Source organism: Babylonia areolata, chromosome 26 (assembly GCF_041734735.1).
Source record: "Babylonia areolata isolate BAREFJ2019XMU chromosome 26, ASM4173473v1, whole genome shotgun sequence".
In the NCBI taxonomy this organism is placed as follows: Eukaryota; Metazoa; Mollusca; class Gastropoda; order Neogastropoda; family Buccinidae; genus Babylonia; species Babylonia areolata.
The window spans coordinates 44,859,705-44,873,502 of record NC_134901.1 but is presented as its reverse complement, the minus strand read 5'-3'; the positions used below and the strand labels follow the sequence as shown (position 1 = coordinate 44,873,502).

At 45.8% G+C, this 13,798-nt stretch overlaps 1 protein-coding gene across 1 annotated transcript in view; it reads right to left on the bottom strand.

Annotated features, from left to right (window-relative positions):
* Positions 1–13,798, bottom strand: part of LOC143300664 (puratrophin-1-like) — a 116,291-nt gene that overhangs the window by 10,201 nt on the left and 92,292 nt on the right. Inside the window, exons 12-19 of the mRNA XM_076614497.1 lie at positions 12,484–13,613; positions 11,633–11,803; positions 9,819–10,068; positions 8,052–8,141; positions 5,975–6,118; positions 3,374–3,451; positions 1,887–2,060; positions 1,157–1,334 (exon numbers count right to left, since the gene is read on the bottom strand). Coding sequence (XP_076470612.1) covers positions 1,157–1,334; positions 1,887–2,060; positions 3,374–3,451; positions 5,975–6,118; positions 8,052–8,141; positions 9,819–10,068; positions 11,633–11,803; positions 12,484–13,613 — 2,215 coding nt within the window. The remainder of the gene's footprint in view (positions 1–1,156; positions 1,335–1,886; positions 2,061–3,373; positions 3,452–5,974; positions 6,119–8,051; positions 8,142–9,818; positions 10,069–11,632; positions 11,804–12,483; positions 13,614–13,798) is intronic.

Here is a 13,798-nt window from a genome sequence, read left to right as displayed (position 1 = left end):
GTGCGACTTACACACACAATAATTTGAATAATCCCCATAAAGGCCATTTCATTGATGTGTGACTGACACACACAATAATTTGAATAATCCCCATGAAGACCATTTCATTGATGTGCGACTTACACACACAATAATTTGAATAATCCCCATAAAGGCCATTTCATTGATGTGTGACTGACACACACAATAATTTGAATAATCCCCATTAGGGCCATTTCATTGATGTGTGACTGACACACACAATAATTTGAATAATCCCCATAAAGACCATTTCACTGATGTGACTCTGACACACACAATAATTTGAATAATCCCCATAAAGGCCATTTCACTGATGTGACTCTGACACACCCAGTAATTTGAATAATCCCCACAAAGGCCATTTCATTGATGTGTGACTCTGACACACACAATAATTTGAATAATCCCCATAGAGGCCATTTCATTGATGTGTGACTGACACACACAATAATTTGAATAATCCCCATGAAGACCATTTCATTGATGTGACTCTGACACACACAATAATTTGAATAATCCCCATAAGGGCCATTTCATTGATGTGTGACTCTGACACACACAATAATTTGAATAATCCCCATGAAGGCCATTTCATTGATGTGTGACTGACACACACAATAATTTGAATAATCCCCATGAAGACCATTTCATTGATGTGACTCTGACACACACAATAATTTGAATAATCCCCATGAAGGCCATTTCATTGATGTGTGACTCTGACACACACAATAATTTGAATAATCCCCATGAAGACCATTTCACTGATGTGTGACTCTGACACACACAATAATTTGAATCATTTGTACCAGCATTTCCTGATACAAGTCATTCATCCGTAACATCAAGTTATTAATTACAGGCAATTCATGTCCTAGGCGTAAAGGACAATACAACATATACCGAATTCCCTTGTCCAGAACAAGACCACAAAAAACAAAACAAAACAAAACAAACTTGGTGAAGGAACCAGCAAGACAGAAAATACAAGAGACAACAGAAAAAGCCAGAAACCTAAGCAAAGAACACATTTCCAGCACAGAGTTCCCACAAGGTGGGGAGAGACACTACCCACACCGACAACCCCCCCCCCCCCCCCAGCATCCCCCACAGCGCTGTCACCAACACTGCTCACCTCTGTTCCGGATGGCCTGGTGCCAGAGGATGCGCGATATCTCCTTCACCCACGCTCGCTTCACCTCCGAGTTGGGCGCCTGCAGGATGTAGTTGTCCCCCAGGGTGCGCCGGCGGAACCAGATCTCAAACTTGTAGCCGGAGTCCCCGCAGTTCTCCGTCAGGCCGATGTCGGCCATCTTGAACACACAGGAGATCTAAGAGGTCAGCATTACTACAGGGCTGGGTGTTCAGCTTGTGTCTTGCACACAGCCAAGTCTGAAGGGTTAGTCATCATGGCTAGACTGTCAGAGAACTGATCATTGTACAGCACATGACAAACATATTTGGAGTTTTTTGTTAAAAAAGGCTTCACTGTCACTGAATTAATTAGCAGCTCATGCCAACAGTTTTTTTTAAGTTTACAGAAAAGGGCATGACACAAAGTGAATGCCTGGTACATACTGAAAGTCTTCAGTGCTTATATTCACAGAGGCTTTCTTTACAAATTACTGGCACACACCAAATGTTAGAAGTGTCTTTCACAGAGGCTTTCTTTACAAATTACTGGCACACACCAAATTAACGAAGTGTCCACAGAGAAGGTAACCATGTAGCCAATGTCACACTTGAAAGTGCAAGTAGTGCTTACAGAAAAGATCACCACACAACCACCCACTAAACTGGCATTCCAAAGAAGGGTATCTTTCAAAATACATAAACAGAACCTGTAGCCCAGAACAGTACAGTACCTTCAGACTGTGCTTGTAAACGTAGATGTCGTGTTGCCCCTGACGACCTCGACGCGCCTTGCTGAAGAGGATGAGGTCTTCGAAGAGGAACACCTGTCGCATCATCTTCTTGCGGCCCTGGAACACGAGGAACTCGTCCTGCCGCAACAACTTGCCCTGCTCCTGCAGGTTCACCTGGAACACATCGCTCACACCTCAGCATCCTCGGATCACCCCCGAAAAATGGAGTACAGTACGGCAGGGTAAAAACGACCATACTTGTAAAACCCACTCATACAGGTATATGAGTGAATGGGAGTTGCAGCCCATTAACGCAAAAGAAGATACCACTGATTCTCCGTCTGCTTTCATGGGCTGCTGCTCCCTTAGAGTTATCACCCCTTAAAACAGTGGACGGCAAGGACTGGGCCCCACCCTGACTGTGCCGAACCCAAGACACATGATATGTCGTCACTGTCCTGATGAGCTTTGTCAAGGGCTATTCAATGGACAGTCATTCTAAAAAAGGTGGAGGTAAGGTCTATGTCCTGATGAGCTTTGTCAGGGGCTATTTACTGAACAGTAATTCTAAAAAAGGTGAAGGTAAGGTCTATGTCCTGATGAGCTTTGTCAGGGGCTATTCAATGGACAGTAATTCTAAAAAAGGTGAAGGTAAGGTCTATAGCCTTTCACAGCCAAGAGGGCAGTGAACTCATGTCCACAGTGTGTCAGTCTTGGCACTCCCAAACCTAACTAAGCTTCTCATTCTCTCCTGGGTGATATATGATAGTCAGTTGTGTCCGACCATGACCATCAGAACAGCAGAGGAGGCAACTGCTGTTCCGACTATTTGGGCTAGAATTTGATTATAGTGTTGAGTGTCTTGCCCAAGTACATCCCCACTCTCTCGGCCAAGAGGGTTTTAGGACAGTCGGCGTTGGGATGGTTCCCAAAGGCCAACTAGCCCACAAAGCTGCAGCACTAAGAGCCAGTGCAATTTTGCCTCCTAGTTTGAAAGTCATAGTCCTTCACAAAAGACTAAGCTGTAAATGGTTTCCCATTGACTAGAGAAACCATTGATAATACAGCTCTCACTTTGCTGTTGGCCCAAATGTAAACTTATGTCAATCTGTGATATAAGCCGAGCGTTGGGCCATTCCTGGGTAGAGTGGGGAAAAATGGAGTAAGTTGCTCTTCCAAAGGACTCGACACCATGTGCCAAAATAGGGCCTTGGACTCTGATCACTGGTCAACACTGGATCAGAACAACTATGTGTATCATGGCATCTCCACTCAACACCCTCTTTATCACAACAGGAACCAATCTGTCTGAAGCACTCTCTTCATCAATCTCAATGTGGTTCTATCCACTAACCACACTGTCTACAGCACAAACTGCACACACACTCCTCAGAGCCACAAAGCTGCTAACAAGGGCGCCAGATGATGACCACAACAAAAACACAAAGGGATAAACAAAACAGATATCAATCAACAAAAACACTCACGTCCACATCCCGCAGGGAATCCATGGCCAACAGGTCGTTGCCATGACGCAGCTGGAACCTCACCATTTCTTCAGCAGCCTGACAGACAGACAGACAGACATCAAGGTCTGAACACTGGGTCCTTCTGTCCTGTCTGTTGAGCTGTGTGTGTGTGTGTATGTGTGTTTATGTGTGTGTGTGTGTGTGTGTGTGTGTGTGTGTGTGTGTGTGTGTGTGTGTGTGTGTGTGGTGCACGGCAGTGCTGAGAGGTCAAAGGTAGTGTGTTGTGTGTAGAGACTGAGGTGTGTTTCAGCAGGTGTGATGACATGGGAAGTGGTGTGAAGCAGTGAGTGCTGTGTGCAGAGTGGTATAAAGTGCAGAGTGGTATAGAGTGCTGTGTGCAGAGTGGCATAGAGTGCTGTGTGGTATAGAGTGCAGAGTGGTATAGAGTGCTGTGTGGTATAGAGTGCAGAGTGGTATAGAGTGCTGTGTGCAGAGTGGTATAGAGTGCTGTGTGCAGAGTGGTATAGAGTGCTGTGTGGTATAGAGTGCAGAGTGGTATAGAGTGCTGTGTGCAGAGTGGTATAGAGTGCTGTGTGCAGAGTGGTATAGAGTGCTGTGTGGTATAGAGTGCAGAGTGGTATAGAGTGCTGTGTGCAGAGTGGTATAGAGTGCTGTGTGCAGAGTGGTATAGAGTGCTGTGTGGTATAGAGTGCTGTGTGCAGAGTGGTATAGAGTGCTGTGTGCAGAGTGGTATAGAGTGCTGTGTGCAGAGTGGTACAGAGTGCAGAGTGGTATAGAGTGCAGAGTGGTATAGAGTGCTGTGTGCAGAGTGGTATAGAGTGCGGAGTGGTATAGAGTGCTGTGTGCAGAGTGGTATAGAGTGCTGTGTGCAGACTGGTATAGAATGCAGAGTGGTATAGAGTGCTGTGTGCAGAGTGGTATAGAGTGCAGAGTGGTATAGAGTGCTGTGTGCAGAGTGGTATAGAATGCAGAGTGGTATAGTGCTGTGTGCAGACTGGTATAGAATGCAGAGTGGTATAGAGTGCTGTGTGCAGAGTGCAGAGTGGTATAGAGTGCAGAGTGGTATAGAGTGCTGTGTGCAGAGTGGTATAGAGTGCAGAGTGGTGGAGTGCTGTGTGCAGAGTGGTATAGAGTGCAGAGTGGTATAGAGTGCTGTGTGGTATAGAGTGGTATAGAGTGCAGAGTGGTATAGAGTGCAGAGTGGTGGAGTGCTGTGTGCAGAGTGGTATAGAGTGCTGAGTGGTATAGAGTGCTGTGTGCAGTGCAGAGTGGTATAGAGTGCAGAGTGGTATAGAGTGCTGTGTGCAGAGTGCTGTGTGCAGAGTGGTATAGTGAGCACAGTGGTATAGAGTGCAGAGTGGTATAGAGTGCTGTGTGCAGAGTGGTATATAGTGCAGAGTTATAGAGTGCAGAGTGGTATAGAGTGCTGTGTGCAGAGTGGTATAGTGAGCAGAGTGGTATAGAGTGCAGAATGGTATAGAGTGCTGTGTGCAGAGTGGTATAGAGTGCTGTGTGCAGTGTGGTATAGAGTGCTGTGTGCAGAGTGGTATAGAGTGCAGAGTGGTATAGAGTGCTGTGTGCAGAGTGGTATAGAGTGCTGTGTGCAGAGTGGTATAGAGTGCAGAGTGGTATAGAGTGCTGTGTGCAGAGTGGTATAGAGTGCAGTGGTATAGAGTGCTGTGTGCAGAGTGGTATAGAGTGCAGAGTGGTATAGAGTGCAGAGTGGTATAGAGTGCTGTGTGCAGTGTGGTATAGAGTGCAGAGTGGTATAGAGTGCAGAGTGGTATAGAGTGCTGTGTGCAGTGTGGTATAGAGTGCAGAGTGGTATAGAGTGCTGTGTGCAGAGTGGTATAGAGTGCTGTGTGCAGTGTGGTATAGAGTGCAGAGTGGTACAGAGTGCAGAGTGGTATAGAGTGCTGTGTGTAGAGTGGTATAGAGTGCTGTGTGCAGAGTGGTATAGAGCACATTGGTATAGTGCTGTGTGCAGAGTGGTATAGAGCACAGTGTGGTATAGAGTGCTGTGTGCAGAGTGGTATAGAGCGCAGTGTGGTATAGAGTGCTGTGTGCAGAGTGGTATAGAGCGCAGTGTGGCACAAGGCACAGTGGTGTGATGTAATGTGGCCAACAGTGAGGTGGGATTAAATATAGTGTCGTCATCTATTCATTAATGTACAAGAAAATTAAGGTAAAAAGGGAAAAAAAAAAAGAATGAAATATACAAAAACAGAAAAAAACAACAAAAAAACAAAAGAATATAAAACAAACAAAAACAACCCCCCAGAAATGATTAAAACAAAAACAAAACATGTAACAATAAACAGTATAAAACAACAAAAACCACCACTCACCCACACACACCCTGTAAACTAACACCAAACAGTTATACATCATCTTTGTTTTTGTACAAGACTTACAGATTTAGAGAGTCATTTCATAATCTTGTTTCCACTGCTTTTTTGGGTTGTTTTTTTTTTTTTATCAGCAAAATATGTTACTGGCTTTTGTTGCTGTTCAAATATCCCTTCGTGAGGGGCTATGGCCTATACATGAACAAACCATTCATTCATTCATAGCACCCCAACAGGCAGGGAAGCTCACCTTGAGGTCGGCGTACTCGGGCTCCGTCTCGGGGCACTCCTTGAGGATTTGCTTCAGGAGCAGGGCATACTTGCCCATGCGCTGCACCGGCTTCAGCAGGTAGGACGCCAGGTCCATGCGGTCACCCAACTCCAGCTGCTTTTGCTGCACGCAGGCCACCATACATCCTTTTGACGGGGAGGAAATCAAATCAAATAATGGTGCTTAGAGCTTCGCTGACTACTACAGGCCATCTCACGGCTATCGCCGCATTATCAACTACTTCAAGTAAAGATATTTATAATTATTATTTATTTATTTATCTATTTATGTATTTATTTACTTATTTATGTACGCTTATCTATTATTTATCAACCTTTTTTTTTTCCCCCCCTCAAGGCCTGACTAAGCGAGTTGGGCTACGCCGCTGGTCAAGCATCTGCTTGGCAGATGTGGTGTAGGGTATATGGATTTGTCTGAATGCAGTGACGCCTCCTTGAGCTACTGAAACTCAAGTGAAGAGTAAAAAAAAAGAACAATAAAAACCAGTCACCACTTTAAGCTTTTCACTCAAAAAGTTTGTTTTGTGTTTTTTTTAATTCCAGTTTAAAACATTCAAATCTGATTAAAAAATGTTCACTTCTTTCAAGAAGTCCATTAACGTCTTCGAAAGGACATCACAAAACAAAGCTCTCAGAGAATCCGTCGTGCAATGTCTGTGTCTAACGTCATGCAGATTCCAACAGTCGACGAGCGTATGTTTGACGGTGAGAGGCGTCACTGCGTTCGGACAAAGCCATAAAATCATACCCTATGCCACATCTGCTAGGCAGATGCCTGACCAGCAGCATAACCAAAAGCGGTAGTCAGGCCTTGAGTGCATGAATATATATGTACATTTGTGTATTTATCAGGGTGGATTTCTATGAACTCACTCAGTACGGCCAGTCCTCTCTTCTCCTCTACACAGACCCCTCGGATGTCCAGTGGGTGTCTCAATGACCCAACATTTAGCTTCCGTCGTCAGAATTGTGGTATTCTTTGTCAACATTCACCTCTTCAGTATAAGAGCCTTCCGCTTGCAATATTTTGATGATGGTAATTGGGATGAAACGCTGTTAACGTTGTCTTTTTCGCCGTTCGTATGGAGAGAGTTAAAGAATTTTGCCAGAGGACAACACTTGCACTGCCCCAGAGTTCTTTTTCAGAGCGCCAAGTGCGTGCTGCACTCAGGGACCACCGTTTACTGCCTCATCTCAATGACCACATGCTCAGGATGCTCAGTTTGGTTTTCCAGTCCAACTTGGGAGAAAAGGTAAGACTGGGACTTGAACCTGCACCCTCAAGGTCACTGCACTAGCAGATAAGCATGTGTACCTTCACCCACTTCCCTCTGCACAGAATTCTTCTGTAGGGGATGGTCGTTTATATACAGGAATGTCAAAACAGAAATGTTTGACATAAAAAAAAATTAAAAAAAAATCTTTTGTGTGCAATGTGTGTGTGTGTGTGTGCGTGTGTGCATGTGTGTGTGTGTGTATGTGTGTGTGTGTGTGTGTGTGTGTGTGTGTGTGTGTGTGTGTGTGTGTGCGCGTACATGCAGGGGGGCTTGTATGTACATATGTATGCTTGCATGTACGTTTAAATTTTATGTATGCATTGTGCTCGAGCTTCGTATGTGTGTGTGTGTGTGTGTGTGTGTGTGTGTGTGTATGTTTGTGCATAGTTTACTGTTCACATTTATTGTGTATACACAACACTGATTTAATGTCTTAAGTATAAAACCATGTGAAGCACCTACAGCAGACTTCTGGACAGTGTGCTATGTAAATATCCATTATCATCAAAAGAGGACGCCAGTCAGGGATGCAGAGGGGAGGTAACCTACTTCCAGGAAGTTATCAGCCGTAGCTACTTTCATTTTCTCCACATTGGTGGCTAGCTGTTTGCACAGGACAGGAATCAGACCCCTGCTGGAGTCTGCACTAGTGGGTCACAGTAAAGTATGTGTGGTTAAACATCATCTTGGGTCACAGTAAAGTATGGGTAGTTAAACATCATCACTATCAGTACAGTGTTCTCAGTGAAGGGAACTCACTCTGAAGAACTGTTTGCCGAGCTCCAGCATCAGGTCGTCAGATTTGGGTTTGTTCTTGTTGTACAGGGTGTACAGGTGGAACTCTGGCTCCTGCACACACACACACACACACACACACACACACACACACACACGCACACACACACACACATCCATGAACATACATCGTAAACAACCATAAATATATACACAATGTATCCAGCAAATATGCAGTCAGACAGACAATCAGCATCTTCAACTTAAAAATAAGAATACCTTTAACTTCTTAAAACCAAACTGAAAGCAAAATGATGTTAAAAAAGTCAATGTCCACAATCACCAGTATGTAGGATGCAACACTAACCAAAACACCTCCACAAAGTTCTGATGTGTCTGAGGGAGTAACCAGTATCTCTGATGCAACATTAACTGTTTAACTGCCAAGTCTGTGTGAAAAACACTCTCTCCAGTGCCAACTGTTTCAGAAACGATGCTCTTCGTAACAGGCTTTGGTTCAAATCAAATCAACCCAGCTGACCTGTTCACTTCAAACTGGGTCAGGAGGCAAATATTTGTCACTGATCTACTGGTGGAAAACTGGCTGCAGCTGTCAAGCTTTGTTACAATGTAAAAAAACAGTCTTGTCAAATTCACCCTTGATGTCCACTAAAGTCACATATGACGGTGCACTGTCCAGTCAACTAAGTCACCTACAGCAGTGCACTGTCTAGTCAACTAAAGTCGCCTATGGCCGTGAAAGAGTTAAACAAAACTCCAGGTACTGACATGCCTGAGGAAGTAACCAGTATGTATGATGCAACATTAAACAAAACTCCAGGTACTGACGTGTCTGAGGAAGTAACCAGTATGTATGATGCAACATTAAACAAAACTCCAGGTACTGACGTGTCTGAGGAAGTAACCAGTATGTATGATGCAACATTAAACAAAACCCAAGGTACTGACGTGTCTGAGGAAGTAACCAGCATGTATGATGCAACATTAAACAAAACCCAAGGTACTGACGTGTCTGAGGAAGTAACCAGTATGTATGATGCAACATTAAACAAAACTCCAGGTACTGATGTGTCTGAGGAAGTAACCAGTATGTATGATGCAACATTAAACAAAACCCAAGGTACTGACATGTCTGAGGAATAAACCAGTATGTATGATGCAACAAACAAAACCCAAGGCACTGATGTGTCTGAGGAAGTAACCAGTATGTATGATGCAACAAACAAAACTCCAGGTACTGATGTGTCTGAGGAAGTAACCAGCATCTATGATGCAACAAACAAAACTCCAGGTATTGACGTGTCTGAGGGAGTAACCTGCATGTATGATGCAACAAACAAAACTCCAGGTACTGACGTGTCTGAGGAAGTAACCAGCATGTATGATGTAACAAACAAAACTCCTGGTACTGACATGTCTGAGGAAGTAACCAGTATGTATGATGTAACAAACAAAACTCCAGGTACTGACGTGTCTGAGGAAGTAACCAGTATGTATGATGCAACATTAAACAAAACTCCAGGTACTGACATGTCTGAGGAATAAACCAGTATGTATGACGCAACATTAAACAAAACTCCAGGTACTGACGTGTCTGAGGAAGTAACCAGTATGTACGATGCAACATTAAACAAAACCCAAGGTTCTGACGTGTCTGAGGAAGTAACCAGTATCCATGATGCAACATTAAACAAAACCCAAGGTTCTGACGTGTCTGAGGAAGTAACCAGTATCCATGATGCAACATTAAACAAAACCCAAGGTACTGACGTGTCTGAGGAAGTAGTGTCCCACAAGGAAGGGGTTGCGCTCACAGGCCTCCAGCTCCCTCAGGAAGTAGTGGGAGTGGAACTGGTAGATCTTCTCCACGTTGCCGAAGATCACGTTGCGCTTTCCCCGCAGCATCTGGGGCACGTCCACCCGCTGCAGCTCGGGGATGTAGTTCTCGATGACGTACTGCAGGGACCGCGTGTAGTCACGCTCCGTCTGCACCATCTCGCTCATGATCAGCAGCACCGTCCTGTCGGCAAGGCGACACAGCATAGGTACATCAACAAAACACTGAATACAGTATGTAGTGCTTCACTGTCCTGTCGGCAAGCGGCACACTGGGTGTGAGACTGTCATCAACTAAATAATTCATTCTTTTCTTTAAAATAGTTTTTAATGTATCTATGTTGGAGATGTGAGACAGAATTTTTGGAACTGAAGTACACAATGCTTTCACTTATATAATATATATATATATACACATATATATATATATAAACCAGAGACATCCTAAAGAAATTTTGAAACTGAAGTACAAACAACTTCTCAAAAAATAAATCAATAAAAACAGGTATGTTTCAGCGATGTCACCCAGAAATTTTTAGACTGAGGTACCTTTGGAAAATATCTTAAAAAAAAAAAGAAAAAAAGAAAGAAAAAAAGAGAAAAGTCCAAAAAAGGCTGAACAAGGGATCAAAGGGCATGCACAGCCGAGGGATGCCAATACTTTCATCTGCAAACATACGATGGGTCTACTGCTTTTCATGACTTCAACAAAGATTGAATACAACATCTATAAAATTCACACATATCTCAACAATGACAGCTGAGGACTAACCAACTCCAGACTGTCCAGTGTCAGACAAGCTTGTGCAAAACCCTGTCCCAAACTGCTTAAATCTGTCACCATCTGAAGTTGTGTACCTTGTCCATGGAGAGAGTTACCACTCTTTGTTGAGGAAGTGTCAGGGTTTGTTCCAATGTACCTTTTATTTACACGTGTGCTAGCTGAAATGGCTGCATAACCAGCACTGATTTGAAAGTTGTGGACCTCGTTCATGGAGAGAGTTACCGCTCTTTAGTTTGTTAATCCTATACTCTCCTAGCCTCATTCTTTGTTTGTTAATCTTTTACCTCCTGGCCTCATCATTCTTTGTTAATCATTTATCTCCTGGCCTCATCATTCTTTGTTTGTTAATCTTTTATCTCCTGGCCTCATCATTCTTTGTTAATCTTTTATCTCCTAGCCTCATCATTCTTTGTTTGTTAATCTTTTATTTTCTGGCCTCATCATTCTTTGTTAATCTTTTATCTCCTGGCCTCATCATTCTTTGTTAATCTTTTATCTCCTGGCCTCATCATTCTTTGTTAATCTTTTATCTCCTGGCCTCATCATTCTTTGTTAATCTTTTATCTCCTGGCCTCATCATTGTTTATCTTTTATCTCATAGCCTCATCATTCTTTGTTAATCTTTTATCTACTGGCCTCATCACTCTTTGTTAATCTTTTATCTCCTGGCCTCATCATTGTTATCTTTTATCTCATAGCCTCATCATTCTTAGTTAACCTTTTATCTCCTGGCCTCATCATTCTTTGTTAACCTTTTATCTCCTGGCCTCATCATTCTTTGTTAATCTTTTATCTCCTGGCCTCATCATTCTTTGTTCGTTAATCTTTTATCTCCTAGCCTCATCATTCTTTGTTTGTTAATCTTTTATCTTCTAGCCTCATCATTCTTTGTTTGCTAATCTTTTATTTTCTAGCCTCATCATTCTTTAATTTCGATCACCACCCCATTGTGAGGAAGAGTTACCTTTTCTTGCCTGACAGGCGGAGGTCGGCCATGGGCCCGGTGGGGGAGGTGCGGGAGTGGTGGAGGTGGGAGTTGACAGCGACAGGGGTCCACTTGGTCTGACTGCTGTCCATGCTGCTCTGGGAGTTGTTCATGCTGCTGTCAGGGAAGTCCTCCTCCTCCTCCTGCATGCTGCAGGCAGGGACACAGGCACGTCACAACACAACGGTGTGTGTCAAGGGGGGGGGGGGGGGGAGAAGAGGGAGTCACCTTTATTCAACGGATGTACCCACACACTTACGTCCTCTTACTACTACTGTGTTCGTGGGGACAAGGGCACGTCAGAACAGAATGTCGTCAGGGGAGAGAAAAGGGAGACACTTTATTCAAATGCAATGCACTCAAAAGAGATTTATATCCTCTTCTTCTGTGTTTGTGGGCTGCAGTTCCCACATTCACTTTAATGTGTAAGTGGGCTTTTACATGTCTGACCGCTTTTACCCCGTCATTTCAGCAGCCATACTACATTTCTGAGGGTGTTCATACATATCGCACGCACATATATGACCAGAATAAAACTTTCCAACAATAAATTCAAAGCGAAATACATCACCTGCTTGATCCAATCCTTTTGATCAAATTCTTCATTCCCACAGACCTGACCCCACCCCCAACTCCAAAACACTACACCAATCAGTCCACAGTTTTACCCCCAACCTGACCCTCCTACCCAATCAAGTCCACCCCCAACCTGACCCTCCTACCCCATCAAGTCCACCCCCAAGCTGACCCTCCTACCCCATTAAGTCCACCCCTAATCTGACCCTCCTACCCCATCAAGTGCACCCCCTCCCTGCCCGCACACCACCGACCTGGGGAGGCTGTCTGAACTGCCAGTGATCATGCTGAGGGTGCGGTCCCCTCGCTGAACCAGCTTCATCTCCGTCTCCGATCGGGGGGAGTCGTGGCCGTCCTCGGGGATGACAGGGGAGGTCACCAGAGGCCCTGGCGCGGTGCTGGCCCTTTTCAGGATCTTCTTTAGGGGCCCCGCTTTGGCCGTCAGGGGCCCCGACAGGGGACTGGACCTGCTGACTGGTGTCCCCACGGGCTGCGAAATGGTTCGACTCAGCTGCAGACGGGTGGGACCTCTGGAGGAGGGGGTTTTGAACTCTGACTTGTCATGTCCAGGACTGGGGAGCGGAGTGGGCCTGCTGGGGAGACGGGAGGACGGGGAGGTGGGGGAGGGGCTGCAGGAGGGGGACCTGGTGCCCAGAGAGTTGTTGGTGCCGGGAGTGGGTCGGTCTGTGAGGGTGTGAGGGGAGGAGGGCTGGGTACTGTCAGCTCGGGTCAGCTGTGGGGACAGAGCCACGCTGCAGGTGTGGGACCAGCCCTGGTCCTCTCCACCTCCACCCTCACGGCGCGGCTCCCACACTGGCTGGTCCTCCTCCTCCACCACACTCTTCAGGTCTGTGGGGGGAGACTGGCACACCGCACGGGGACTTCTCAGCACTGACCTGGATGACCCTTCCCCCTCCCCACCCTCACCACCACCACCACCTGTTGCTGCCTCAGACCCCGAACTCTCCACCACAGTATCTTCCTCCCCACCACCACCACCTGCAGAACAGTCCTGGGAAGGTTTCTCCGACTCCTCCTCCCCGTCCTTGGCACTTCCATCCACAAGGTCCGTGAGGGACTGGACCCCGTGTTCGGCCACCAGCTGGTCTCGGGCCCGCTGCAGCGTGTTGTGTCTCAGCAGCAGCAGGTGATAGGTCTCCTGGCACCGGGCCTTGGCCACGCGGCACTGGTCCAGCAGCTTGGTGTTGTGCAAGCGCTGGGCCGTGTCCATCATGTGCAGGAAGGTCTCGTCCGTCATGGGCGGGTGCTGCTGCAGGTAGTGCTCCAGGGAGCGGAGCAGCTTGTCCAGGCCGGGGGGTGTGGCGCAGTGCTCCATCCGCATCGAGGCCACATACTTCATCGCCTCCAGTGCCCACTCATAGCTCTGTCACACACAACACATAGCTCTGTCACACACAGGCCACTCATAGCTCTGTCACACACAGGCCACTCATAGCTCTGTCACACACAGGCCACTCATAGCTCTGTCACACACAACACACTCATAGCTCTGTCACACACAGGCCACTCATAGCTCTGTCACACACAACACACTCATAGCTCTGTCAC